At 42.1% G+C, this 26,512-nt stretch overlaps 1 protein-coding gene across 1 annotated transcript in view; it reads right to left on the minus strand.

Moving 5' to 3' along the window:
• Positions 1 to 26,512, minus strand: part of LOC125452081 (matrix metalloproteinase-16-like) — a 233,385-nt gene that overhangs the window by 32,476 nt on the left and 174,397 nt on the right. The window contains exon 7 of the mRNA XM_048530053.2: positions 7,252 to 7,390. Coding sequence (XP_048386010.1) covers positions 7,252 to 7,390 — 139 coding nt within the window. The remainder of the gene's footprint in view (positions 1 to 7,251; positions 7,391 to 26,512) is intronic.

Here is a 26,512-nt window from a genome sequence, read left to right on the forward strand (position 1 = left end):
GATTCTCCAGCATCTGCAGTTCCCATTATCTCTGATCACTATCTTAGATGCAGATATAGCTGTGTTGCTACAGTGCCCAGAGTGCCAACAAGGACAAACATTACTACCAACAGCTCTTCCACATTCATGGGGGTAGCTGGGGAAACCAGTTACACATTGCGCTTATGAAAGGACCTGCATAGTCAATGTTCTCAGTCATCGTGGACACCCACTTGAAGTGGCTGGGCGTGCATAGAGCTCATTCATCAAAAATGGGGACAACAATAGAAAAACTGTGTGCATCTTTTGCAACAGATGGACTGCTGGAAGTGTTGGTCACAGATAATGGGCCATTGTTTACCAGCAGGGAATTTGAATATTTCTTTATGCTCAATGGTATGCGACATGTAAGGACAGCTCTATACCATCCATCATCAATGGCCTGGCAGAAAGAGCAGTCCAAACTTTGAAGGCAGGCTTAAAGAAACAGCCTTACAGCTTCATTTGGTACAAAACTGTCCTGGTTCCTATTTGATTCTAGGACCACTCCTCATGCAACGACAGGGATAGCTCCAGCAAAGTGGGGAGAAGACTGCGCATCAGGTTAAATGTGAACTTCTGGCATTGGCGGCCCGGTGAGGGGGGGGGGAGGATGAAATGGCATCAGGAATGCCAATGCTGGACATAAGACTCTGCTTGGCAAGAGAGACAGTTTACGTTAGGGGACGAAGTTTGGTTTAGGGAACAGGGGAATGGCCCTGTGTGGGTAAGAGGCATGGTCAACCCGAGGTCTAGTATAAAGTTCAGGTAGGTGCAAAAGTCCTGAACAAGCACATGGACCATACGGAAGGTGCAAACTCATAAATGATTTGGGAGCAAATATGCCCGGCTCCTCAACAGCCTTTCCAACTGTTCCAAAATTTGTGGTTCTCCCTGTCTGTCAAGTGTTGAAGATCCCTTGGAATCTGACATGGACACGGTGGATATCACTGCCTTATCACCTTAGCTACCCAACGAAGAGAATGAACTTTTTCCGAGGTGCTCCAGGCACAAGAGGCGAGCTATTGTGCATTACAGCCCCCCACCCTGTCCCTCTATCAGAGGTAGAGTTGGAGGAACCTTACCTGGTGCTGAAATGCCCCAGAAGAAGCTACCAAAAATAAACATGCCTATGTTCGTGGACTCAGTGGGGAAGGGATGCAGTGATTGTAATGAGGTCAGCCAGGTGGACCTCATAGAATGAGTTCCCTGTTTGGAGTTGTTAATCTGATCTAATCAGGGAACCCTGGCTTACAGATAAGAACAGGAGTATGTCTCTCCATATGTAAATAAGGGGTGACTTGTTGATGGGGAGCTCTGCGCAGTTATTTTGGACTGCTTCAGATTAGTCCCCTTAAGATAATGACGGTGCAGTTCAGGAGTTTCCTTATAGCTGCTCCCTCCTATAATGTGAGCCTTCTTTCAGTGGATCATTATGCACATTCCTCCTACTGGACGAAGGGACTGGGTGCATTCCGGCGAAGTTTGCCGATGATACAAAGGTAGGTGGACAGGCAGGTAGTACTGAGGAGGTGGGGATGCTGCAGAAAGATTTAGACAGTTTAGGAGAGTTGTCCGGGAAATGGCTGATGAAATTCAATGTGAGCAAATGTGAGGTTTTGCACTTTGGAAAAAAGAATACAGGCATGGACTATTTTCTAAATGGTGAGAAAATTCGTAAAGCAGAAGTACAAAGGGATCTGGGAGTGTTGGTCCAGGATTCTCTAAAAGTTAACTTGCAGGTAGAGTCCGTGATTAAGAAAGCGAATGTAATGTCGTTTATCTCAAGAGGGTTGGAATATAAAAGCAGTGATATGCTTCTGAGACTTTATAAAGCTCAAGTTAGGCCCCATTTAGAATACTGCGTCCAATTTTGGGCCCCACACCTCAGGAAGGACATACTAGCCCTGGAACATGTCCAGCGGAGATTCACACGGATGATCCCTGGAATGGAAGGTTTAACATGTGATGAACGGCAAAGGATCCTGGGATTGTACTCATTAGAGTTTAGAAGGTTGAGGGGAGATATAATACAAACTTACAAGATAATGTATGGCTTAGAAGGGGTGGACGCTGGGAAGTTGTTTCCGTTAGGTGGGGAAACTAGGACCCGTGGTCACAGCCTTAAAATTAGAGGGGGTAAATTTAAAACCGAAATGAGATGACATTTCTTCAGCCAGTGAGTGGTGGGCTTGTGGAATTCATTGCCACGGAGTGCAGTGGAGGCCAGAACGTTAAATGTCTTCAAGGCAGAGATCGACAAATTCTTGATCTCACAAGGAATCAAGGGCTACGGGGAGAGTGCAGGGAAGTGGAGTTGAAATGCCCATCAGCCATGATTTAAATGGTGGAGTGGACTTGATGGGCCGAATGGCCTTACTTCCACTCCTATGTCTTATGGTCTTACTCTTTCTGTCTATTTCACTGCCTTTGCTTTGGCTCTTTTCTCTCTCCTGTAAATGTCACCAGATCCCAATAGGAATATATTGTACTGCTTCAGGTGAAAAATATGCGAACCCTGGGAAAGTGCAATGGAAACTTAAGTAGGATGAAGAAATTAATTAACATGAAAAAGAGATAACTATAAATTTCACTCTCTTGAGGTGAAGAAGAGGTTCAAACTAATGAAAGGAGTTAACAACGGCAGACAGAGAATGTTCTCTCTAAAAGGTAAATTTGGAAGAGGGTGGCAGAATGTTTGATTTCAAACAAAGAAACAGAAAAGAAAATCTATATTTGTCACAAGCTTATGTATATTGTAGTAGGCACTGTGTTGGAAGATAAGAAATGCAAAGTCATTTGAGGTACTTAATGAGAAGAAACTAATTATGTGAGAAGAAAGTGTATTGAGAGATTACGTAGAAAAAAAGGAGTGAAATGGCATTAGTTTCCATGATTAATAAAAGCGACAGATTGGTCTTATGGGCAGAATTGTCTCTAAACCTTTTATTCCCTTTAAATTAATGTTAAAAGACCATTTTATGAAAAATTCAATTTACTGTAAAATCCTGTTTACAAGATTAAAGCTTCATGTAGGTTTATTTGCAAACTTTACAGCACCATTTAATGATTTTCCTGGCTACCCTAATGGAACTTCTATATTATTGTGATATTAAAGCCCTAATGTTAACATAAGCTAGATTATGAAACTAGAGTTAAGTCAGATACCCTCTGTAAAATATCGGCTGCAAATAAGTCAAAATCAGAGAATCATAGAATCCCTACAGTGCGGTAGCAGGCCATTCCGCCCAGCAAGACCACACTGACACACCAAACAGCATCCCACCCCTCCACCCCATTTCCCACCCTCAAAACTACAGGCAATTTAGCATGGCTAATCCACCTGACCTGCAAAACTTGGGAAAAATCGCGTGGACATAAAATGGGCACCTGAATCGCACACACATCATTATTAATCAGGTGCATTAGGTTGAAATTAAAAACATTTTTGACTCTTTTTGCACTTTTTAGGGTAATTCACAGAACTCAGGTTAATGTGGAGTTAATGTTTGGAGTCCAATGGCTCTTCATCAGAACTGGAGAATCAAAGCTTTGAATGTTTAACATGTCAACCTTTGCTCACAGCAAAGGGTGAATTTATACTGCAAAAAATACAGGAACACACAACATAATCTGTCGAGGGGAAAACAAAGTTAACATTTCAGGTTCGGTGACCCTTCCTCAGAATGCAACAGACCCCAAACGTTAATTCTGTTTTCTCCTCCACAGATGCTGCCAGACCTGCTGAGCTTTTCCAGCAGCTTTGTTTTTATTCCTGATTTACAGCATCCACAGCTCTTTTGGCTTTTACACATAATATGTTGTATTCTAAAATATGATACTACAACTGTAATCCATGGTAGGGAGAAGAAGAAAACACAGGAGGACCCATGACTGATTCTCATCATTTATCTCAACTTTCTGACCTTCTTTCCTTAAAGGTTGCTGGGATGTGATTCTACTGCCATTAGTGGCAGACACTTTAAATGGACAATGTTCATGTGTTAGCCAAGACAATAGAAATGATTGTCAAGTCACAACCACCCTAATCACACTGAGGGATCGAAATTGTTTCCATAGTTGAAGACACAATAGACAATAGGTGCAGGAGTAGGCCATTCGGCCCTTCGAGCCAGCACCACCATTCATCATGATCATGGCTGATCATCCACGATCAGTATCCTGTTCCTGCCTTATCCCCATAACCCTTGATTCCACTATCTTTAAGAGCTCTATCTAACTCTTTCTTGAAACTATCCAGAGACTTGGCCTCCACTGGCTTCTGGGGCACAGCATTCCATATATCCACCACTCCCTGGGTGAAGAAGTTTCTCCTCAACTCTGTTTTACATGGCCTACCCCTTATTTTTAAACTGTGTCCTCTGGTTCTGGACTCCCCCATCAACGGAAACATACTTCCTGCCTCCAGATTGTCCAATCCCTTAATAGTCTTATATGTCTCAATCAGATCCCCTCTCATCCTTCTAAACTCAAGTGTATACAAGCCCAGTCGCTCCAATCTTTCAACATACGATAGTCCCGCCATTCCGGGAATTGACCTCAAGAACCTACGCTGCACTCCCTCAATAGCCAGAATGTCCTTCCACAAATTTGGAGACCAAAACTGCACACAATACTCCAGCTGCGGTCTCACCAGGGCCCTGTACAGCTGCAGAAGGATCTCTTTGCTCCTATACGCAAAGAGCCAGGAATTTGCGGCTAGACCGTTAGAAGGGTTTGAGGTCCAGATCAAAGACAGGTACCAGACCACTTAGGACTGTGCCAGTTCTCCACCCGATCCTGATGCTGAGATCAGCTCAGGGTTGGATCAACTGTCTGCTGGCAAGCAACAGGCAGCCAGTTTAGTGTAATTATACGTGGCCTGTTAAGGCTCTGTTTCCGAACCAATTGGTATTTCTGGTTGCTAATGAAGGCAGACCACAGTGGACTGTCTTCAACAGTTCAGTGCAGGACCACAGAATTTTTGCTGTGTTCTGCAGGGAGGGGTTGTGTGGGTAGAGGAGGAGGCTTGGTACATGGCATCGAATGAGTGACCCCTTCACCTGCCCCATAATTGATGTTAGGATACAGTTTGCTCCCTCCAGGATGAGGGTCAGGCAGCTCTGGCATTTTGAATAAGGATCTTATTGCATCCCCCTGTCCTTGTCCCACAATGTCCGCACCCTCATAGCAGCAGCTCCCAATTCAGCTGCCAGGGGGAGCTGCCAGTCACCAACTGCTGCAGAGCTTTCTCACTGGTCTGCTGGTATCAACAGACTTTCCTCTATTCAAGATTAGGTGCTCAATCTGTGTTTGTGGCAGATTGAAAATTGTGGTGGATGTGTCTAAAGCAGGTGCACATTTTGTGTAGATTTTAATCTAGGTGACAGGAGCTCCTGCCAGAACCAGATAACATTGAAATGTCAGTTAACCAGGGTCGGCTGATGTATCACAAACACTTTGTATCTTTCCAGGTCCATCAATGCTATTTTCATCTCTGCATACCAGGGTATAGCAAATTGGAGTCATCATCAATAGGATCGTCAGCTATAGTCAAGAGAAGTCAGATAAAGGTAGACATGCATTTTTAACCCGAGTCACTTGTTTGATTTGAAGGTAAAAACAGTCATTTGGTAGCATTGAACTTAAAAAAGAGATTTTGGTTTTGAAGTTCATAATTTTGCGCTCACCAGGCCATTTTGCAAGAATACAAATTCAAGGAGAAAAACCAACATTTATATGAATTAGGAGAAAGTGCTGATTGGTTGACAAGTGGACCCTGCCTGCTGGAGGCATTGCCATGGAAGCCCACAATGCATCACACAGAGGGCTCGACTGACTATTCTAATTTATTTGTCAATGTGACTCATCACAAATTATCCAGCACTTGAGGGGATATAAAATCTTTAAATGGGTTAGGTGTACGTGAGTGAGAGCTTGTAAAAATTGTCTGAAGTTTAATTTGCTTCCATTTCTATATGTGTCTGGAGTCTACCCAAAGTGGCTGCTGAATGAATGGCTTAAAGAGGTATTGATGACATAGGGATAGGGCGAGAGGCATGGAGTATGAGGTGTCATGTGCAGGGGGCAGGGAGGAAGGTTAACAGGTGAGGCTAGCGGCTTGCACACAAGTAAAATCTCAGAGAACAAAGGCAGACTTCCAAAACTGCTTAGCTCAGCATTTGACTTCTTCTGGGGCCACCTATGAATAGTCACACCCAAGCCCCACACTCCCAAACCCACCATGAAAATCATGCATATAGGAGTCATTTCCAAGGAGATAAAAATTTCCTGACGAGCTTCCTGTCTTGACGGCATAAATCTGGCCATTAATATCCTTGCTACTACATTCACTGCAAGAGTTTTGCATGCTCCTCAAAGTGGTGATTTCTTTAATTTCTGTTGCTTTGCTTCCCAGATTTTAAAGGGGGCATCATAGGTCCTTCATTATTGGCTGTCTTTGTAGATTGCCTGCTGACAGATTGGAACAGTATTCATGTTTCCAGTTTGCAGAGTTAGTACAAATAAGATTTGGCGACAAAAATGATTGAATATCAGCATCTTCTTTGAACATCCTTTTGAAATCCTACACGTAAACCTCAGAGAACAGATCTTATCTTAATGTCTTTCTGAACTGGTGTGAGATGCAATATCATTTTATGTCATGCATCAAAGCACTGAAGCAATTGAAAAAAAAAATATTTTTCTTGATTGTAGCTTGCTATACTCAAGAGAATAATTCAGTATATCAGTTTTATGTAAGGTTCGGTTGTGAATTGTAATATTATAATTTTTGTAAGTGACAACAGGGTCAAACCAAATAATCAATTGTCTGATAAATGACAAATTCTTCGGTCTTTGACCAGAGTCAGATTTGATTAATAAATGATAAATGATTTGATTGATAAATTAAGTGCTTTACATCATACATCTGGAAATTAATATCTTGTACAATACAAGACTAAATTTAGCATAAATTCATTTCTTAAATATGTTTAGCTTTTAAAATTTAATTTTCATTAACACGATATTTTAAAAATGGGTTAACATGAAATTAAATAGCAAATGGCTACTAACTAAATATTTTCCTAAAACATACAATGTTTAAAAAGGAACAGTTTCTGTTCATTGTTGACGGCACAATTCCTTCTTGCATAAAACAAAATCACTGAGGACGCTTGAAATCTGAAACAAAAATTACTTTTTTGCTCTGCGACAAAATTTCACACTCACCTTTAAAAAACACAAATTTCCCATCAGGCCGTTCATAGACTGCATCAATGTTTGAAGGCAAACCCCTCCAGAAATAAGCAATCTGCATGGGGTAACCATCCAGAACTTTATTGTTTCGAACACGCCAAAACCAATGGTCCTGCAATGGGAGAGCACACTGGTTATATTTGTTGCTGCGCAGCATTTGTGTCTACTGTTTACATTTGTGTACATTTACATATGGCACCAGTCAATAAATGGGTGGCTTAGCTAATCTCACCAGCTTGCTGCTGGGGCAGGTGAGGTATTTTTCTGGGTGGCTGTTCCTAATATTTGTGGCATTGGACACCTCTACTGCGTAGGGATTGCAGCCATAGTGTGGAGGTGCTGGTATTGGACTGGGGTGGACAAAGTCAGAAGTCACATGACATCAGGGTATAGTCCAACAGGTTTATTTGAAATCACACAATTTTTTGGAGATGAAGTGACCTGATGAAGGAGCAACCCTCCAAAAGCTTGTAATTTCAAATAAATCTGTTGGTCTATATCTTAGTGTTGTGTAACGTCTGACTGTGTAGGGACAGATTCAGGTAGTTTGCTGCCACTAATCCTACTTTGTCTTAGGTCTATCAAGTGGGGGGCAATGTAGCATTTTATATTATCTACAGAAGAGGCACTGTTCTTACATAGCAAAAGGATTTGTTGCATGATAGCAATTGGTGCAACTACATTGGTCAGGCATAATTCTGCATACATTAAGTCTGAAAGCTAGAGTAAAACTTCTTATCTCTACCATAAACTGTGTATCACATTAGTAGATTACTGAAATCAATGCCATATTGTGCTTTTCAGATCTCATATAAAATATGAAGCTATAAGTAGGCATTGGCCATTTTGCCTATTCGAGTGACATTCTAGATCATGATTGATCATTTCTTCAATGTGGATTTCCCACAATATCTTCAAATCCTTTTGTATCACTCCTTTCTGGCAACCTATAGATTTCTGCCTTGAACCTATGAAATTGTTGAAGGTTCCCTATCCTTTGAGTGAAGAAATTCCTCCTCATCTCGGTCTTTAATGGCCTACCTCTTATGCTGAGATCGTATTTCCTGGTTTTCAAGTCACCAGTCAGGGGAAATATCCTATCTATATCAACTCAGTAACTACCTGTATGAATTTTGCAAATTTCAATGAGAATACCTCTAATTCTTCAAAATTATATCTCTCTCATAAGACAATTTCATCATCCCAGGAATTCATTTGGTGTGGCTCTGGTGCATTCCCTCAATAGCAGCTACATCCTTCAATAAATAAAGAGACTAAAACTGTATGTAATACTTCAGGTGAGGTACAATTATCTCGAGACATCTTTGTTTCTGTACTCACATCCCCTCGAAATACCAGATGCCTAACTGCATGCTGCACTTGCATGTTAGCATTTAGCAACTCATGCTTAAAGATACCCAGATCCTTTTGTACACATTCTCATTTCCAATCTCTCCCCATTTAAGAACTATTCTGCCTTTCAGTTTTTTTCAACCAAATAATAAGGTCACATTTATTTACATTATAATTCCACCTGCCATGTTCCAGCATATTTGGTTAGCCTGTCCAAGTTCTCTTAGATCATCCTTACACCGTATCACAACTTAAGTTCTCATCCAATTTGGTGTCATCAGCAAATTGGAAAGTTTTACAATTTGTCCTCACACCCAAATCCTGTATACAGATTGTGAACATTTATATACCGAGCACTGATCCTTGTCGGTCCTCACGAGTAATAGTCCGTCGTGTTGAGAATGAGCTGTTTATTCTGCCTATTTACTTTTTCTTATTGAGCAATTCTCAATCCATATCCATGCACACTCATTTTATTTACTAACCCCATACAAAGACCTTCTCAAACGCTTTCCGAAAATCCAACTTCACCACATCTGCTGGTTCTCCCTTCTCTATAATACAAGTAACATCCTCCAACAAGTTGTTTTTCAAACATGATTTCCTTCTTCAATCCTTTTGACTTTGCCCAATTTTGCTAAATGTCAAACTAACAGGTCTGTACTTCTTCACTCCCTCGCTACTTAAAAGGTAAGGTTACATTTGCTGTCTGCCAGTCAGCAGGAAGATCTCCAGAGAAACCAATGCATCCACTTGCTCAATTGCTACTTCCTTCAGTGCTCTGGGATGACGTTGAACTCATTTAGGAGATTTATCAACCCACAGTTGAGCAAATTTTTCATGTACTAATGTACTCTTTACTGATTCTAGTTTCTTTTAGTGTATAATTACACAAATCTCTCTGTTGTCTCGCATTTCAGGAAGCTTTTCTGCATCTTCTTTCATGCAGACAACTGCAAAGTGACTTTAGCTCTCCACCGTGTCTCTGTTCTCCAGAATAAATTTTCCTGTTCCTATTTGGAATAGGCCCACATTCATTTAGGCTAATCTTTCTCTTTTCACATACCAATAAGTTATTTGACTCCACCGTTATGTTCCTCATTAGCTTGCATTCATATCTATTTACCCTTACTTTATCAGTTTCTTGGCCCGCTTTGCTGCGCACTAAATTGCTCGCAGTCCTCAGACTTACCGCTATTTCTGGCATTCTTTTAAGCTACCTCCCCTAATCTAATGCAATCTTTAACTGCTTTTGTTAATTGTAATCGAGTAACATTTTCTGTTTGGGTGTTTGTGCCTTGCAACGTGAATATCTCTGGTAGACCATGTATTTCTTGAAACACTAACCATTGCCTATCAACTGTTTTGGATATTTTCAATAGAAAATAGACAACAGGTGCTGGAGTAGGCCATTCGGCCCTTCGAGCCAGCACCACCATTCGTTATGATCATGGCTGATCATCCACAATCAGTATCCTGTTCCTGCCTTATCCCCCATAACCCTTGATTCCACCATTTTCCTACTCCATTAAAGGCAACTTGCCCCTCACATCTTCATAGTTTCCCTTCCTCAGGTTTAAGACTCTAGTTTCAGAATGTCTGGTGTACTAATGTAAAATTAATTTTTTTTATTGTCATTATTCCCCCAAGTCTCCTTTATAGCATGGTATTAATTTCTCTTTTAATTCATAAGATCAAAGTGAAAATAGCACCAATTCCTAGATGGCTCTTCAGGATACTGTTCTAGAAACAAATCTCAAACAAAGCAATTGTGCTCACTCGCTTAACTCAGTCTACATGTAAGTTGAAGTTGCCCATTATTATTACATTATCTATTTTACATGCATCCCTAATTTCCTGATTTACATCATGCCAACACCAACTATATTTGTTTTATTTGTTTACAGAATGTGTACATCACTGGCTAGGCCAGTATTTCGTGCCCATCTCTACCGGCCAGAGGCAGTTAAGAGTCACTGACATTGCTGTTGGTCTGACGTCACCTGTAGGCCTGACCTGGTAAGGATGGCACATTTCCTTCCCTGAAGGACATTAATGAACTAGATAGGTTTTTACAACAATTGACAATGGTTACATGATCACCATTAGGTAAACTCTTTAACAAATTCAAATTTCACCATTTGCCATGGTGGAATTGAAATCCATGTCCCCAGAATATCAGGCAACGCTTATTGATTGCCAGACCAGTGATATTCCCATTATGCCACCATCGCCCCCTGATATTCCAATAACAACTCCAACCAATGTTTACCTCCACTTGCTATTTCTTTGTTTCATTCGAATTGATTCTACATCTTAATCCTTGAATTGAAAATCTTCCTTTATTGATGTTATCCCTTCTCAAAAGTGTTGCTACATCTCCTTTTCCTTTTTGTCTATTCCTCCCAAGAATGTCCATAAAATCATAGAATCACTACAGTGTGGAAGCAGGCCATTCATTTCACCCAGTCTGTACCAACCCTCTGAAGACCATCCCACCCGGGCCCATGACCCCAACCCTATTCCTGTAACCCTGCATTTTCCATGGTTAATCCACCTAGCCTATGCATCCCTGAACACTACTGGTACTTTAGCATGACCAATCTACCTACCCTGCACATCTTTCGACTGTGGAAGAAAACCAGAGAACCTGGAGGAAACCCACACAGACACAGGGAGAATGTTCAAACTCCACGCAGACAGTCGCCTGAGGGTGGAATCTCTAGAATGCCTTTAATTCAGGCTTTTTAACATTGTCCTCCATTTTGATTTTACTTATGATTTCCATTGTGCTGTCTGTGTTCTATTTTTTCTTAATACTCTCTTTTTAACCTACTTTTCTTCTCTTGAATCTGAACTCACTCTTAAATGTCCATCCCCTGCCAACCCAATTTAAACCCTCTCTAAGGTTACTAACGGACCATCCTATGATAATGATAATGGGAACTGCAGATGCTGGAGAGTCTAAGATAACAAAGTGTGAAGCTGGATGAACACAGCAGGCCAAGCAGCATCTCAGGAGCTCTCTGATGAAGGGTCTAGGCCCGAAACGTCAGCTTTTGTGCTCCTGAGATGCTGCTTGGCCTGTGTTCATCCAGCTTCACACTTTGTCATCCTACGATAATGTTTGCCAAGATGTAACCTGTTCATCTTATATCTGTCCCAGAATATTTCCTAATGCCTTAACCAGACACTCTTTCTTCTAGAGATAGCAGGAACTGCAGATGCCGGAGAATCTGAGATAACAGGGTGTAGAGCTGGATGAACACAGCAGGCCTTTCTGAAGAAAGGTCCAGGCCCAAAACTTCAGCCTTCCAGCTCCCGAAACGTCAGCCTTCCTGTTCCTCTGATGCTGCTTGGCCTGCTGTGTTCATCCAGCTCTACGCCTTGTTATCTCACTCTTTCTTCTACACCAGTTTTCCAGCCACACCCTTGATTGCTCAATTCTCCTGTTTCTGTGGTTACCAGAATGTGGGAGTGGAAGTAATCCTGAGATTATTACTTTTGAACTCTGCTTTTCAATCTCCTTCCTAGCATTTTGAAGTTTTCTTTCAAGACCTCAACCCCATTCCTACCTATGTTATTGGAAATAATACGGACCCACGATCTCTGGTTGTGAATCTCCCACAGCCGTATTGCGACATGCTTGACCCTGGCACCAGAGGGGTAACACACCATCCCAGGGTCATGATTCTGGTCACAGAAATGCCAGTTCGTTCTCCAAGCTAACATAAGCCCCCTTCAACAGTACTCTTCTGCCTTTTGGAGATAATGTGGGCTGCAGATCCTGGAGAATCCAAGATAACAAAGTGTGGAGCTGGATGAACACAGCAGGCCAAGCAGCACCTTATGCTGCTTGGCCTGCCGTGTTCATCCAGATCCACACTTTGTTATCTCTCTTCTGCCTTTTGTCTTGTACAGCTGATCCAGTCATAGTGCCACTGGCTTGGCTCTGACTGCACTCCATTACTGTCATATTCAAAACAGAAAACCAACTAGTGAGTGAAATCATCCCAGCGGACTCATATGCTAGCTTCTGGTTCTCCTGAGCTGCCTGGTAGTAACCTATTTCTTAGTTGCCTGCACACCTCTACACAAAGATGAGAGCAAGTGTGCTATTGTTTACTGCCTCACAGGTGCACAACAGAAAGTCCAGGGCTGTTCCAATTTTGAAATCCAGGGCACAAGCTTGTGCAGATAGTGTACTTCATGTGTTTGTCTTGGACACTTGATGCATCCATGATATGCCATTTTTGATTAACCATATATTTTACCTTGTTCAGCAGATCTGCCATATTTTAAATGTTCCAACTACTTATTATAAGTAAAACACAAGATTACTCAGCAATAGCTTTTTCCACAGCACCATTGCAGGACCCAAGTACTGGATGGTGAAGAAGGTCAAGAAAATAGGGAAATAAATGCATCTTCTCTCCTATTCACCAAACTCACTATTCTCTAAGCCAACACAACATGTCAGGCAGCATCAGAGGGGCAGGAAAGTTGAGGTTTTGGATCAGGACCTTTCATCAGTACACAGCCTGACCTGGTGTGTTCCTCCAGCTCCACACTTTATTGACTCTGACTCCAGCATCTGCAGTTCTTGCTATCTCACTATACTCTAAGGTCACCCTAGAAAATCTGCACTCCACTTGGAAGCTGCTCAAGGATTTCTGTATTATTCCTGTATTTACACCCATTGTGGGCAGATTGCAAGAACTAGACTGAACCAGTTCACCTACTTAACTCATTGCCCATGCTCCTGTAAAGCTTATTTACTCTGTCTAAGTCTGGGGGAAATTGTTTCATGTTCTTACCTCACTTTAATTTCTATCCCATAAATATGCTAGTAGTAGACTGCTCTTTTATAATGATGTTGCCACTTAATAACTCGCAACTCACTACATTCAGCATCCGGTCAGATCAAATTACCCACAAGAATAGGGAATAGATGAAACAGAGCTACAAGGTTACAGTCAGGTTCTTTATCCTGTGCATACAATATCTCTGATATAAAAACATAAAATGCTGCTTTGTTTGCTACTGTGGAAAGGAAGAAACTGTGGTAGTTCAAAGACCTTTCAAACCAATTCAACAAACCTTTTATTTCTCCTCCTTTCTTTTTTCCACTCTATTCAAACGCCTAACTATTTTTTAGCTTTCATTTGAGATGAGAAATTTACTGTTCATAGATACTGATTTGCTCTACAGTTTTACTGTTTCAGTTTTGTTTCACTCTATAAATGTATTTTACAGACTTTATTCCTTGTTAAAAATCCTTACCAAAAATATGCCAATTACTATGTCAACTATGTTTATTTTCATTAAGTAAATTACAACTAAGAAACTGTACCACGAAAGAAACTACAAGGAAAGCGGATAGTGAATAAAGCAAACACTGAGGAGGGATTTCCATTCAAATTGCTATCTTTCAAAGCTTCAATTTTGATTTTGATAATGTAAAAAGATGTGTTATAGATGTAAGCCCATATTATATACCTCTTCTGAATTTCATTTCCATGAACTTTCCAATTTTACAATATCACGGAAAGCTTAAATTACCCTACTCTAGTTTGAAAAAGTGATAAATGACAGAATTTTGAATATTTCTTATATGAGATATTTCAGCACTGCAATTTGCAGCATTTGTTCATGAAAGGCTAATACGGAGCTTGACAACTAATTTTCTCAGAGACCACATAGCATTGACAGCATTACTTTATCACCACAAGTATGATTTTACAATGCTTTTTACAGTCCTTCACAAGTCGTATTTGTACTGCTACAAATCTCTCAAAAAGTCTTTTACAGATTTGTTTGAGAATTATTACAAAATAAACCTGAGTAGCTTCTATTCAGCGTTAGCTGCATTTTTCTGTCTTTAGCTACTATAAGGCTGTCACCATCATCCATCATACCGTCGTCCTACGATAGAGGGCAGGAAGGGCTAGGAAGCTAGTATCTTCATGATCATTCTCAAATATAAACACAGTTGATTGATTGTGCTTTGAGAAAATTTGGGAACATTTATTCATATAATGTCACTTCAGTTGTGCACATGTGTTGAATTTAATGCTGCCTTTGGAAGACAGCAATCAGGAGGAAAGATCAAATCATTCTGATTAATGAGGATGATCTTATTGACAAAACTGAGGGCCTCAGTTTGTAACCACTGGTATTCTACCAGCACCATGGTGGAATCTCTGCCACATTGGGAGACGGCGGTGTAAAAGTGGGATCAGGGTTGGGGGCTTTCTGTGCTCCAGGGAAGGTTGTCCTGATGCAAGGGCTGCCCAGCTGAAAGGTCATTTGCTCCACATGGCATCTCCAATCCCTTGGCAGAACCTTTCTGACACTAATGTCCCTGTAACTTTCACAACACCTCACATGAATCCCTCAGCCTCCTGCATCTTCACTGGCCAGGCTGTGCTGCAATCCCAGTAGGGTCCACCTCTCCTGGTGGTGCTGCTGTGAGAGATGTGCTCTGATTAGATGGCAGTTATTGGAGGAATTAGACAGTTTTGGTCATGTAATTACATAAAGGATGTAACTGGCTGCACTAGAGAGGGTATACAAAAGATTTACCAGGATTTTACCAGCATTAGAAACATGCTGAAATACTTGCAACAGAGGAGGGTGAGGGCAGATTTGATTGAGGAGTAAAAATTTGTGAGGCAACCAAGTAATGTAGATTGGAAGGTCCTTTTTACCTTAGCAGATAGATCAGTAACTAAAGAGATTAATAAAAAGATTGCAGTGCAAATTGAGAAAATTTTTTTTCACTCAGAGTGATAGGGATCTGGAACTCATCGACTGGAAAGAGAGGAAAGGCAATAACTCTCAGCTCTGTATTATTTTCCCAGGTGACCATTTTAGCTCCTTGTGATTAGTGTCGCCTCAAAATGAGGATTGTCTGAGAAAGTCACTGTCACCAACCTTCCTATGTCTTTGCTTTGTCCTGGCTTATCTAGTGGCTAGTGGTCGAGGGTACATCTTCAGAAGATAGGGGCCAAATGCTGGCAAGTGGGATGAGGCTAGGTAGCATCTTTTTGGCTGGTACAGTCATGACGGGCCAAATGGCTTCTTTCTATGACATAAACTATGATTCCGTTCTTAAAGAGACAGAATTCCCAATGACTTGACAGTTCATTGCCTGAATGCCACTGACTTGTGTCCAGGCTTCCAAAAATGGCTTCAGTGGGGATAACCTAAGCTTTGCAGCCAAGGCTGACTTAGATGAACTAGCAAATTCAGCTGCATTTCAATTCCCTGTAGGCAGACAGCAAGCCACTATATTTTAATGCAAACAGCAATCAAGGGATAACTTGTGTGGTGTCTCGACATGAACAACTTTCTGGCCCATTATGGGCAGCATACCCTGAAATTTATAGGTACATGGCTTGAAATTGAACAAGTAGTTCCAAAGGCGAATTGCTCAATTACCCTCTTTAATTCTGATCTCAGTCAACTGCATGTTAAAAAGTAGATGGTTGTGCAGTGTCCACCAGCAGTTCATAATGTCTACTTCTGCTCTTTGTTGATTCACATTATGATATCTTTCTCACAACATAAGATGGTTGGGTCTAGGTCACTACCCAGTGGAACTCCTGCAGAAATGTCATGGAGCTGAGATGATTGATGTCCAATAACCATTATCTTTTGTGCCAGATCTAACTCCAGCCAGCAGAGAATCTTTCCCGATTCACATCAACTCCAGTTTTCCTAGAACTCTTGAGTGGTCAAGTGCTGCCTTGATATTGAGGAATGACACCCTCACTTCCTCTCCTAAGTTTAGCTCTTGGAGCAAGGCTGTGAGCATGTCAGGAGCTGAACCCAAACTGAGCTTCAATGAGCAGACTGTTGTTGAATAAGTGCTGCTTTATAGCACTGTCAACAACACCTGCCATTGTTTACTGATGAACGAGAGTAGACTAATAGGCCAGGTCAGATTTCTTCTGTTGTTTGTCGGCAAAGCTAAACTGGCAATTTTTTACCTTGTTGAATGGATGCCAGTGCTGTAACTATATTGGTTAGGGGTGCAACTAGTTTTGCAGCACATATCTTCAGCAGCTTTGTCAAAATGTTGTCAGAGCCTGTCGCCTTCACAGCATTAAGTATCTTCAGCTGTTTCTTAATATTACTTGGAGCAATCGAATTGGCTGAAGCTTGCTATTTGTGATGCAAGAGGCCTCATGACATCAGATACCATGAGGTCAAGGACGGGGCGTCCAGTCAGCACTTCTTGCTGACGGTCCTTGCGAATTCATCAGCCTCAGCTTTTACATTGATGTGCTGGGCTCCCTAGCGTTGTTGAAGAGGATGTTTGTGGAGATTCTTCCTCCATGATTCCTGACTGGATGTGGCCGGACTGTAGAGCTTAGATCTGATTTGTTGGCTGTGAGATCTCTTCACTCTTTGTCTATTATTGGCTGCTTGTTACACAAGTAGTCCTGTGTTTAACTTCGCCAGGCTGTCACCTCGTATTTATGTATGGCTGGTGCTGTTCTTAGCAGAAGCAGAATCTTTTGAATTTTTTTAAGCAGAGGCAGATACATTCTGGATAACCAAGAGGCTGAAAAGTTAACAGGGGTCAGCAGGAATGTGGAGTAATAATATCTTATTAAAAAGACCAGGGGCTAAGTTTCCTCCCTTTGCTCCTAATTCATAAGTTCATATGGTAGACTGGGGATATGCTGGGCCAAGACGTTACAAATTGTGGTTGAAGAAACTTCTGTTGCTGTCGATGGCCCACAGTGCCTTGTGAGTGCCCAGTGTCGAGCTGCTAGGGGTCTGTGTTTGAATTTTATCTCATTTAACACAATGTCGGACATTCTCAATATGAGGGTGGGAATTTTGACTCGAGAAAGATTGTGTGGTGATCGCTCCATAGACAGATGTTTCTGTGACAGGCAGATTGTTGGGGATGAAATCAATTACGTTCTTCACTCAGGTTGGCTTCTTCACCAGCTGCTGTAAACCCAGTCTGACTGTAATGTCCTTTAGGGCTCTGCCAGTTGAATCAGTAATGGTGCCATTGAGGCCGTTCCTTGTGATAGGCATTGAAGCCCCACCAGTGTACATTCTGTACACTTGTGATTCATCAGAATTCATGTCCATTAACAACCTTTAATATAACTTCATAAATCATGTCCATTAATCCATTAATTTGTGGTTATAATACTAGCTGAAGATTTCCATTTATCAGCAACCCTCCCATTCAAACTAATTCAGAAGCTCGCTCCCATTTCAGATTACAACTACTTGAAGTTGCGGTTACATTCCACTTGAAAGTGTAGTCATCCATAACGTGCTATGTAAACAACCCTATTTAACAAGACCGGCATTCCATTCCAAGGTACAGTCAGGCGTGATGGCTGTTAAAACTGCACAGATACTACAGAATGCAACCTTTTTGCACCCCCACACCAAAAATAGTGTTGTTTGATTTTAAAATCCAAGCACAAATGGGTGCTATTAATAAACCCTTTATCTAAACCCCTCTCCAGCCAGAGTGGCTCCAAGCATCAGTCAAAGATGACAATTAGATTAGCCGTCTTCTTTTAAAGTAAAATGTTACTTCCCTGTAGACCTATTGTGTATATTATGCAACAAGGTATTTGTCCCAAGTTTTTGTTCAATATATATATATAAGGCTTTACCCCACTAATAAAACTAACAAACACTGTGCAGTGTATGTAAGCAACCTTTAACCAACTAATAAAACTAACAGCGCTATGTCCAGAACTGCGCGACCTTGAATAAATGAATGAAACTGACAGCACTACTACGAAAGATGTGACTATGAAGCTGAGCGAATGAATGATAGCAAATAGAAACCACAGATGGACGCAACAATGAAACTAACGAAACAAGCAATAGTAAATAGAAACCACAGACATCCAAAACGGATAGTAACCCAGACTTTTATTTCAAAAAAGATATATTTTTCCAACTTTAAAATCCTAACCTTGAAAATATCAAGACTAACACCTTTTGAATTATGCAAGACAAGTCAGACAGACACTCTAATCTCATTAAAATAACCGTTAACCCTCAACAATAGCCGCTAACATTTGCAAATGTTTAAACCATCTCCAATTTCCTGCAGAACGGTTTTTGTACATTATCTACTACTTAACACTCAAGCGTTAGAACGTTAATGGATGTTTAAATTTTGTGTAAGAAAGGCTGCTTTTGAGCTATGATTTTAGGATTCTATTTCGCCTTTACATCGTGCTGCTGTGAGTGTACAATAAAGATGCTATTTCCGTCACTCACTGATCTTGGTCGTCTGGTTCTTTGAACGCTATCTCACACTTGCCATCCTCAGTGCTTTCTCCATTTGGTGTCTAACATATAGGAGTACTGATTCATCAGCTGAGGGCGAGGGGATGGTATGGTATAGTAGGTGATAATAACCTGTTTTGCAATGCAGTGAAGCCAATAGTGCAGATTCAGTTCCCATAAAGGCCCAGCCTTCTCAAACTCGCTTCTCACCTGATTCACAGTAACCTTCAAGTTAAACTCACATCAGTCATTTCTCTCTGAGTGAATTGACTATGGAGACTTTCACTTCACACTTTGTCTTCATCGGTGCTTATGCTCCAATGATTGACTCTATTCTGACGCGTATGAAATCCTTACTGCCATCCCAGAAGAAAACAAGATTATCATTCTTTGGGATTTTAATGCCCTGGATGGCCTTGGCTCCAATATTTGGAAATGAACCCTTGTGGAAAAAAGGAGGCAAAGTCAATAAACCAATGCAAGTGGTCTCCTCCTGCAGACAACAAGTGTTCAGCATGGTCTGAAGACAACAAATACCCTCTTCCGACAGGCGACAAATATAAAACCTTATGAGTGCAACTTATATCAAAGCACTGGCTCATTGCTCATTTCGTAGATCCAAGTAATGTCTGTCTCACCAGATCTATGGGAGGAGCTGCTACCTGCTGGACAGGTCAGCAACTTATTCAATTGATCATGAACATTGACCTAGCACCAAGGCATCACAAGACATTAAAATTTCCAAAAGGGAAAAGAACAATGTCTAAGCCTTAAACTAGCCCTGAGATAAAGAAGAATTCTAAGTACAGTTCATGACCAATCTGGAAAATCTTCATGTACATCCAACACAAGTCCAAAACAGTAGGATCACAAAGTCAATACTGCCAGACTTCTGCATCCAAACCGATGGATTTGAGCATCATCAACACCAGGACTGGTTAGATGTCAACAATGCAGGCACACCTGATGCCAAAAGACAAATGTGAATGGTAAAGGACATGTAGTGATAAGAGAAATAAATAGAAACTGCTGGAAAAGCTCAGCAGGTCTAGCAGCATCTGTGAAGAAAAATCCAAGTTAATGGTTCAGGTCAAGTGACCCTTCCTCAGAACTGATGGTAGTTAGGAAAATGTCAGTAGATATGCAGAAGATAGGGTGGGGATGGGGTAAGGAGTAAACAATAGGTGGGGAAAGAGCCCAAAAAGAGAGAAGAGCAATTAGATAGATAAAGGAGATAAATCTGGCTTGGAGGGTGAATAGCTGTTAATGGGAAATTCCTGTGGCTAAAAATGGGTAGTGTGTAACAGAAAAAAAAAACAAAGTTGCTGGAAAAGCTCAGCAGGTCTGGCAGCATCCGTGGAGGAGAAAAAAAAGAGTTCACGTTTCAGGTCTGGTGACCCTTCCTCAGAACAGTTCTGAGGCTCAGGGTCTGTTTTGCGAACAGAACACAAGTGTTCTGCAAAGTGGTCATCCAGTCTCTGCTTTCTTTTCCCAATGTAGGGGAGACCACAATGGATCAGCAAATAGATTAACTGAAGTGAAGGTAAAGTGCTGTTTCACCTAGAAAGTGTATTTAGGCCCTTGCATACTGAGGAGGGAGGAAGTAAACAGATAGATGTTACATCTTCTGCAGTTGCAGCGGAAGGTGCTGTGAGGCTATGGCGGGGGAGGGATGTGTTGGGATGAAAAAAGAGTGGACCAGGGTGTTCCAGAGGGAACAGTCCCTGCCATTAGTGATAAGAGAAAGCCTAAGGGAACCAGCAATAAGATGACTTCATGACGTGCAATCCTTTTTGAAGCACTAGGACGACCCATACACCAAAGTCAAATTAACAAAATCCACTTCATTCAAAGAACTGTGTCTTTTTTTTCCCGAAAGCTTCAAATTCCACCTGTTAATGCTAGAAAAGATGTTTTGAAAAGCCGTGGAACTGCAAGTGTAGGTCATGAGAGAGGTGCAACAAACAACTAACTGGATGAGAAACAACAATGTAGGTGGCCCCCATGTAACTGTGGCTGAGGTCTACAAACAGGACTTTGGTTCAAGATTTTATCCTGAGGATTTCAGTGGAAAAAGATCTCTCTCCAGATTCAGAAATGCAACAATTAAAACTTTCTTCAAAAAGGGAGATAAGTCCTGCTATGGAAAATATTGAGGTATTGCCTTCCTGATCGTAGTATTGAAACCTCTAGCTTACACTCTCCTCAGCCACCTACTTCTTGTGTCTGAGAAAATTCTTCCAGTGACACAATGAGGCTTCAGGTCTTCTAAAGGACCTTCTGAAATGGTCTATGAGAAGCTACCTCGCAAATGTTCAGGCTAAACTCCTACAAAATCAACTTTGATATAGGAAAGGTGAAGCGCCTTTTCCCTACTAGTTCTGTGGTCTTAACTCTCAAATTGCTAAATTTCCAGTGGACTACAAAGAAAATGCTCCAAAGTTGCTTTGAGGAGCTCTCCTTGAAGTGCAGTAGCATTTGGAATAATGGAGGAGCTTGCTACCAATCACTGAACATAATGACAACTTGTCCATCAAGTCCAACCATGCTCTTAGCCAGAATGTAATAGTGATGAGGCAGAGTAACAGCAGAGATTAGGGAGTAGGACCTTTACTAGATATTACATGGTCTCCTAGCACATCCTGTACATGTGTCTACTGGTCTGTGGGATGCGAATAGAGAATGGTTTGGTCGCATGAAAACTCATGGCAAAAACTCATGACTCTAACTAGACATCTTCAACAAATCAAGGGGCAGCCGACAAATGTTATTTTTATCACAAGAGTACACTCACTCTCAAATTTTGTTGCATGAGGATAATCAACTTTTTGAACTTCTGCTCATTTGTCAGTAGTCAAGTGCTCAGTTTGTGTCAGCCCTTATTCTGACGTCTTTGCTAAGACTCTGGGGAAATGCAGTTGGTGAACTGTATCATTTTCTTTATTGCTTTTGACAACTTCTCTGGTTAACCAATGAAACATATCAAAACTTCAGATAACTGCAAAAGATCACTTTCCTCAATGTCACAGGAGACCTTAAGCAATATAGGAAAATGGCAGTGGATCTTTAACTGAATTACATAGGACTTCTGCCTCAGCTTTCGCCGTAGTGAAGCAAACTTAATGTGGTAATGTCAGTTCTCTTCCCTGTGCCAGGATTTTGAAGATCTGATGTGCAGAAAATCATGTACTCCATGTTTTTGCACATAATTCATCATGTAAAGTCTACTAACTATATGTTATAAAATCAGACAATAAAGTCAGTTACTTCTCCCATCTCCAAGCAAGTAGAAGGGCATCACTTATGATAGTTCCAATTCAGAATGCCAGTTCCGGAGGAATTAAAATAAAAATTCTGGTTATGTAATTGCATCCATTCACTAATTCTGTCCATAATCAGACAGAATTTAAACGGGAGGGTTCAAACTAGTTTGGCAGGGGATTGGGAACCAGAGCTACACATCTGAGGGGGGAGGGGGCGTAGTAGTAGATAAGGCAGTGGCAGGATGCAGTGAATCTACCGGGAAGGTTTTTCATGTGATGGAACGAAGGGATCGGTTAAAATGTGTCTGCTTTAACGCAAGGAGTGTCAGAAGTAAGAGCGATGAACTTAGAGCATGGTTCAGTACTTGGGACTATGATGTTGTGGCCAGAACGGAGACGTGGGTTTCACAGGGGCAGGAATGATTGCTAGATGTTCCACGGTTTAGAACATTTAAAAAGAACAGGGAGGGGGGGAAAAAGAGTAAGGGGTGTAGCGTTGCTAATCAGAGAGTGCGTCACAGCAAGAGAAATGAAGCTTGCCGAGGAAGATTTGTCGACTGAGTCAATATGGGTGGAAGTTAGGAACAACAAGGGAGCAGTCACCTCATTGTGGGTTATCTACAGACCCCCAAATAGCAGTAGGGAGATTGAAGAACTCATACGCCGGCAGATTGTTGAAAAGCGCAAACGTAGCAGGTTTGTCGTTATGGGTGACTTCAACTTTCCCAATATTGATTGGAACCTCCTTAGTGCAGTTGGTTTGGATGGAGCCGTTTTTGTCAGGTGTGTTCAGGAGGGTTTCCTTACTCAGTATGTGGACAGGCCGACGAGGGGGGAGGCCATTTTGGATTTGGTGCTCAGCAATGAGCCAGGACAGGTGTTGGATCTCGCGGTGGGAGAACACTTTGGCGACAGTGATCACAACAGCCTCACATTTATCATGGCCATGGAGAGGGAAAGGAGCAGTTACCAGGGGATCTATTAGAAGAACCGAAGACACATACACCAGACACCACCAACCTCATCAGCAAGGACGACATCATCAAGCTAGTGGATCTATGCCTCACCACCCACTTCACTTTCAAGAACAAAACCTACAGACAAACCAACGGTACACCCATGGGATCTCCGATATCAGGGTTCTTAGCACAGGCAGTAATGCAGAGACTCGAACAAACAGCTCTGCCAATCATCCAACCCAAACTTCGGGTCCGCTACGTGGATGACACCTTTGTCATCACTAAACAAAACAAATTAGAGGAAACCTTCAAGACCATCAATAATACCCTTTACTGGCATAACATTCACAAAAGAGGAGGAAAACAACAACAAACTGCCATTCCTAGATGTCACAGTAGAGCGAACAGCCAATGGGGAACTTCAAACCAGCGTCTACAGGAAAACAACACATACGGACCAAATACTGAACTACAGGAGCAACCATCCCAACACCCACAAACGAAGCTGCATTAGAACATTATTTCAACGAGCCACCACACACTGCAGCACAGAGGAACTACACAGAGCAGAAGAAAATCACCTATACAGCATATTCAAAAAGAATGGGTACCCTATGAACACAGTCTGCTGATTTCCCAGCAACAAACCCAAACAAACAGACAAAACGGGCCCAGAAACCATAACCACTCTCCCCTACATCAAAGGCATCTCGGAAATGACTTGGCATCATGGTAGCCCACAAACCCACCAACACACTAAAACAGCAGCTTATGAACTTAAAAGACCCTATACAGACAACAAGCAAAATGAACGTCATTTACAAAATACCTTGCAAGAACTGTGACAAACACTACATTGGACAAACAGGCAGAAAGCTAGCCACCAGGATACATGAACATCAACTAGCCACAAAAAGACATGATCCACTATCACTCGTATCCTTGCATACAGATGAGGAAGGACACCACTTTGATTGGGACAACACATCCATCCTAGGACAAGCCAACAGAGGCATGCACGAGAATTCCTAGAAGCATGGCATTCCAACCGGAACTCCATCAACAAACACATTGATTTGGAGCCCATCTACCACCCTCTGAGGAAAAGAACAGGAAATGACATCACCAACACAGAAAATGACATCAACACAGGAAGTGACATCACCAACTTAAGGAAACCTAAACAGATAAATAGAAAGCGGAACATAACACCAGCGCTTCACCGGAGGCTCACTGATGATGTTACCTAGAATGGTGATGAAACGTCTAAAAACGAACCTTCCAGCTCAGCGAACAAACTTACATCCAGAATCAGGGGAAGATATTTAACTGGGGAAAAGGAAACTATGACGCTATCAGGCAGGAGTTGGGAAGTACAGAATGGGAGCAATTGTTCCACAGAAAGGGCACAACAGACATGTGAAGACTGTTTAAAGAGCAGTTGTTGGGAGTGATGTGTAAATTTGTTCCTCTGAGACAGGTAAGAAGGGGTAAGATTAAGGAGCCTTGGATGACAGGAACAGACGTGCCTCTCGTCAAAAAGAAAAAGGCAGCTTACGTAAGGTGGAGGAAGCAAGGGTCTAGCACAGCTTTAGACGATTACAGGCTTGCTCGCAAGGAGCTCAAAAGTGGACTGAGGAGGGCCAGGAGGGGTCACGAGAAAGCTTGGCAGGAAGGATTAGGGAGAACCCGAAGGCATTTTACTCATACGTGAGGATTAAGAGAATGATCAGGGAGAAGGTAGGGCCGATCAGGGATAGTGTAAGGAACTTGTGCATGGAGTCTGAGCAGATAGGGGAAGCCCTAAATTAGTTTTTTGCTTCGGTTTTCACGAAGGAATGGGACCTTGTTCTGAATGAGAACTTGGAGGAGCAGCAAAACAGGCTTGAACAGATTGAGATTGAGGAAGTTGATGTGCTGGAAATTTTGGCAAACATTAAGATTGATAAGTCCCAGGGCCAGACCAGATTTATCCTAGGTTGCTCCGGGAAGCGAGAAAGGCGGTTACTCAGCCACTGGCGAAGATCTTTGCTTCCTCACTCTCCACGGGAGTCGTACTGGAAGATTGGAGGGAGGCAAATGTTGTTCCTCTTTTCAAGAAAGGGAAGAGGGAAATCCCTGGAAATTACAGACCTGTCAGTCTTACGTCTGTGGTCAGCAAGGTTTTGGAAAGAATTCTGAGGGATAGGATTTATGACTATTTGGAAAAGCATAGCGTGATTAAAGGGAGTCAGCATGGCTTTGTGAGGGGCAGGTCATGCCGTACAAATCTTATTGAGTTCTTTGAGGAGGTCACGAGACAGGTTGACGAGGGTCGAGCAGTGGATGTGGTGTACATGGACTTCAGCAAGGCATTTGATGAGGTTCCCCACAGCAGGCTCATTCATAAAGTCAGGAGGTATGGGATACAGGGTGATTTGGCTGTCTGGATTCAGAATTGGTTGGCTGACAGGAGGCAGAGAGTGGTTGTAGATGGTAAGTATTCTGCCTGAAGGTCAGTGCTGAGTGGTGTCCCACAGGGCTCTGTTCTTGGGCACCTGCTCTTTGTAGTTTTTATAAATGACTTGGATGAGGAGGTTGAGGGGTGGGTTAGTATGTTTGCTGATGACACAAAGGTTGGAGGTGCCGTTGATAGTATCGCGGGCTATTACAGGCTTCAGCGAGACATTGACAGTATGCAGAGCTGGGCTGAGAAATGGCAGATGGAGTTCAACCTGGATAAATGCGAAGTGATGCATTTTGGAAGGTCGAATTTAAATGCTGAATATAGGATTAAAGGCAGGATTCTCGGCAGTGTGGAGGAACAGCGGGATCTTGGTGTTCAAGTGCATAGCTCCCTCAAAGTTGCCACCCAAGTGGATAAGGTTGTTCAGAAAGCATATGGTGTTTTGCCTTTCATTAACAAGGGGATCGAGTTTAAGAGCCACGAGGTTTTGCTGCAGCTCTACAAAATCCTGGTGAGACCACGCTTGGAATATTGTGTCCAGTTCTGGTCGCCCTATTATAGGAAAGATGTGGAGGCTTTGGAGAGGGTGCAAAGGAGGTTTACCAGGATGCTGCCTGGACTGGAGGGCTTGTCTTAGGAGGAGAGGTTGACTGAGCTCGGACTTTTCTCTCGGGAGAGAAGAAGGAAGAGAGGTGACCTGATCGAGGTGTACAAGGTAATGAGCGGGATGGAAAGAGTCGATAGCCAGAGACCTTCCCCAGGGCAGGATTGACTGCCACGAGGGGTCATAGTTTTAAGGTGTTAGGAGGAAGGTATAGAGGAGATGTGAGAGGGAGGTTCTTCACCCAGAGAGTTGTGAGCACATGGAATACTTTGCCAGTGGTAGTCGTGGAAGCAGAGTCATTAGTGACATTTAAGCGACTGCT

This window comes from Stegostoma tigrinum, chromosome 5 (assembly GCF_030684315.1).
Source record: "Stegostoma tigrinum isolate sSteTig4 chromosome 5, sSteTig4.hap1, whole genome shotgun sequence".
Lineage (NCBI taxonomy): Eukaryota > Metazoa > Chordata > Chondrichthyes > Orectolobiformes > Stegostomatidae > Stegostoma > Stegostoma tigrinum.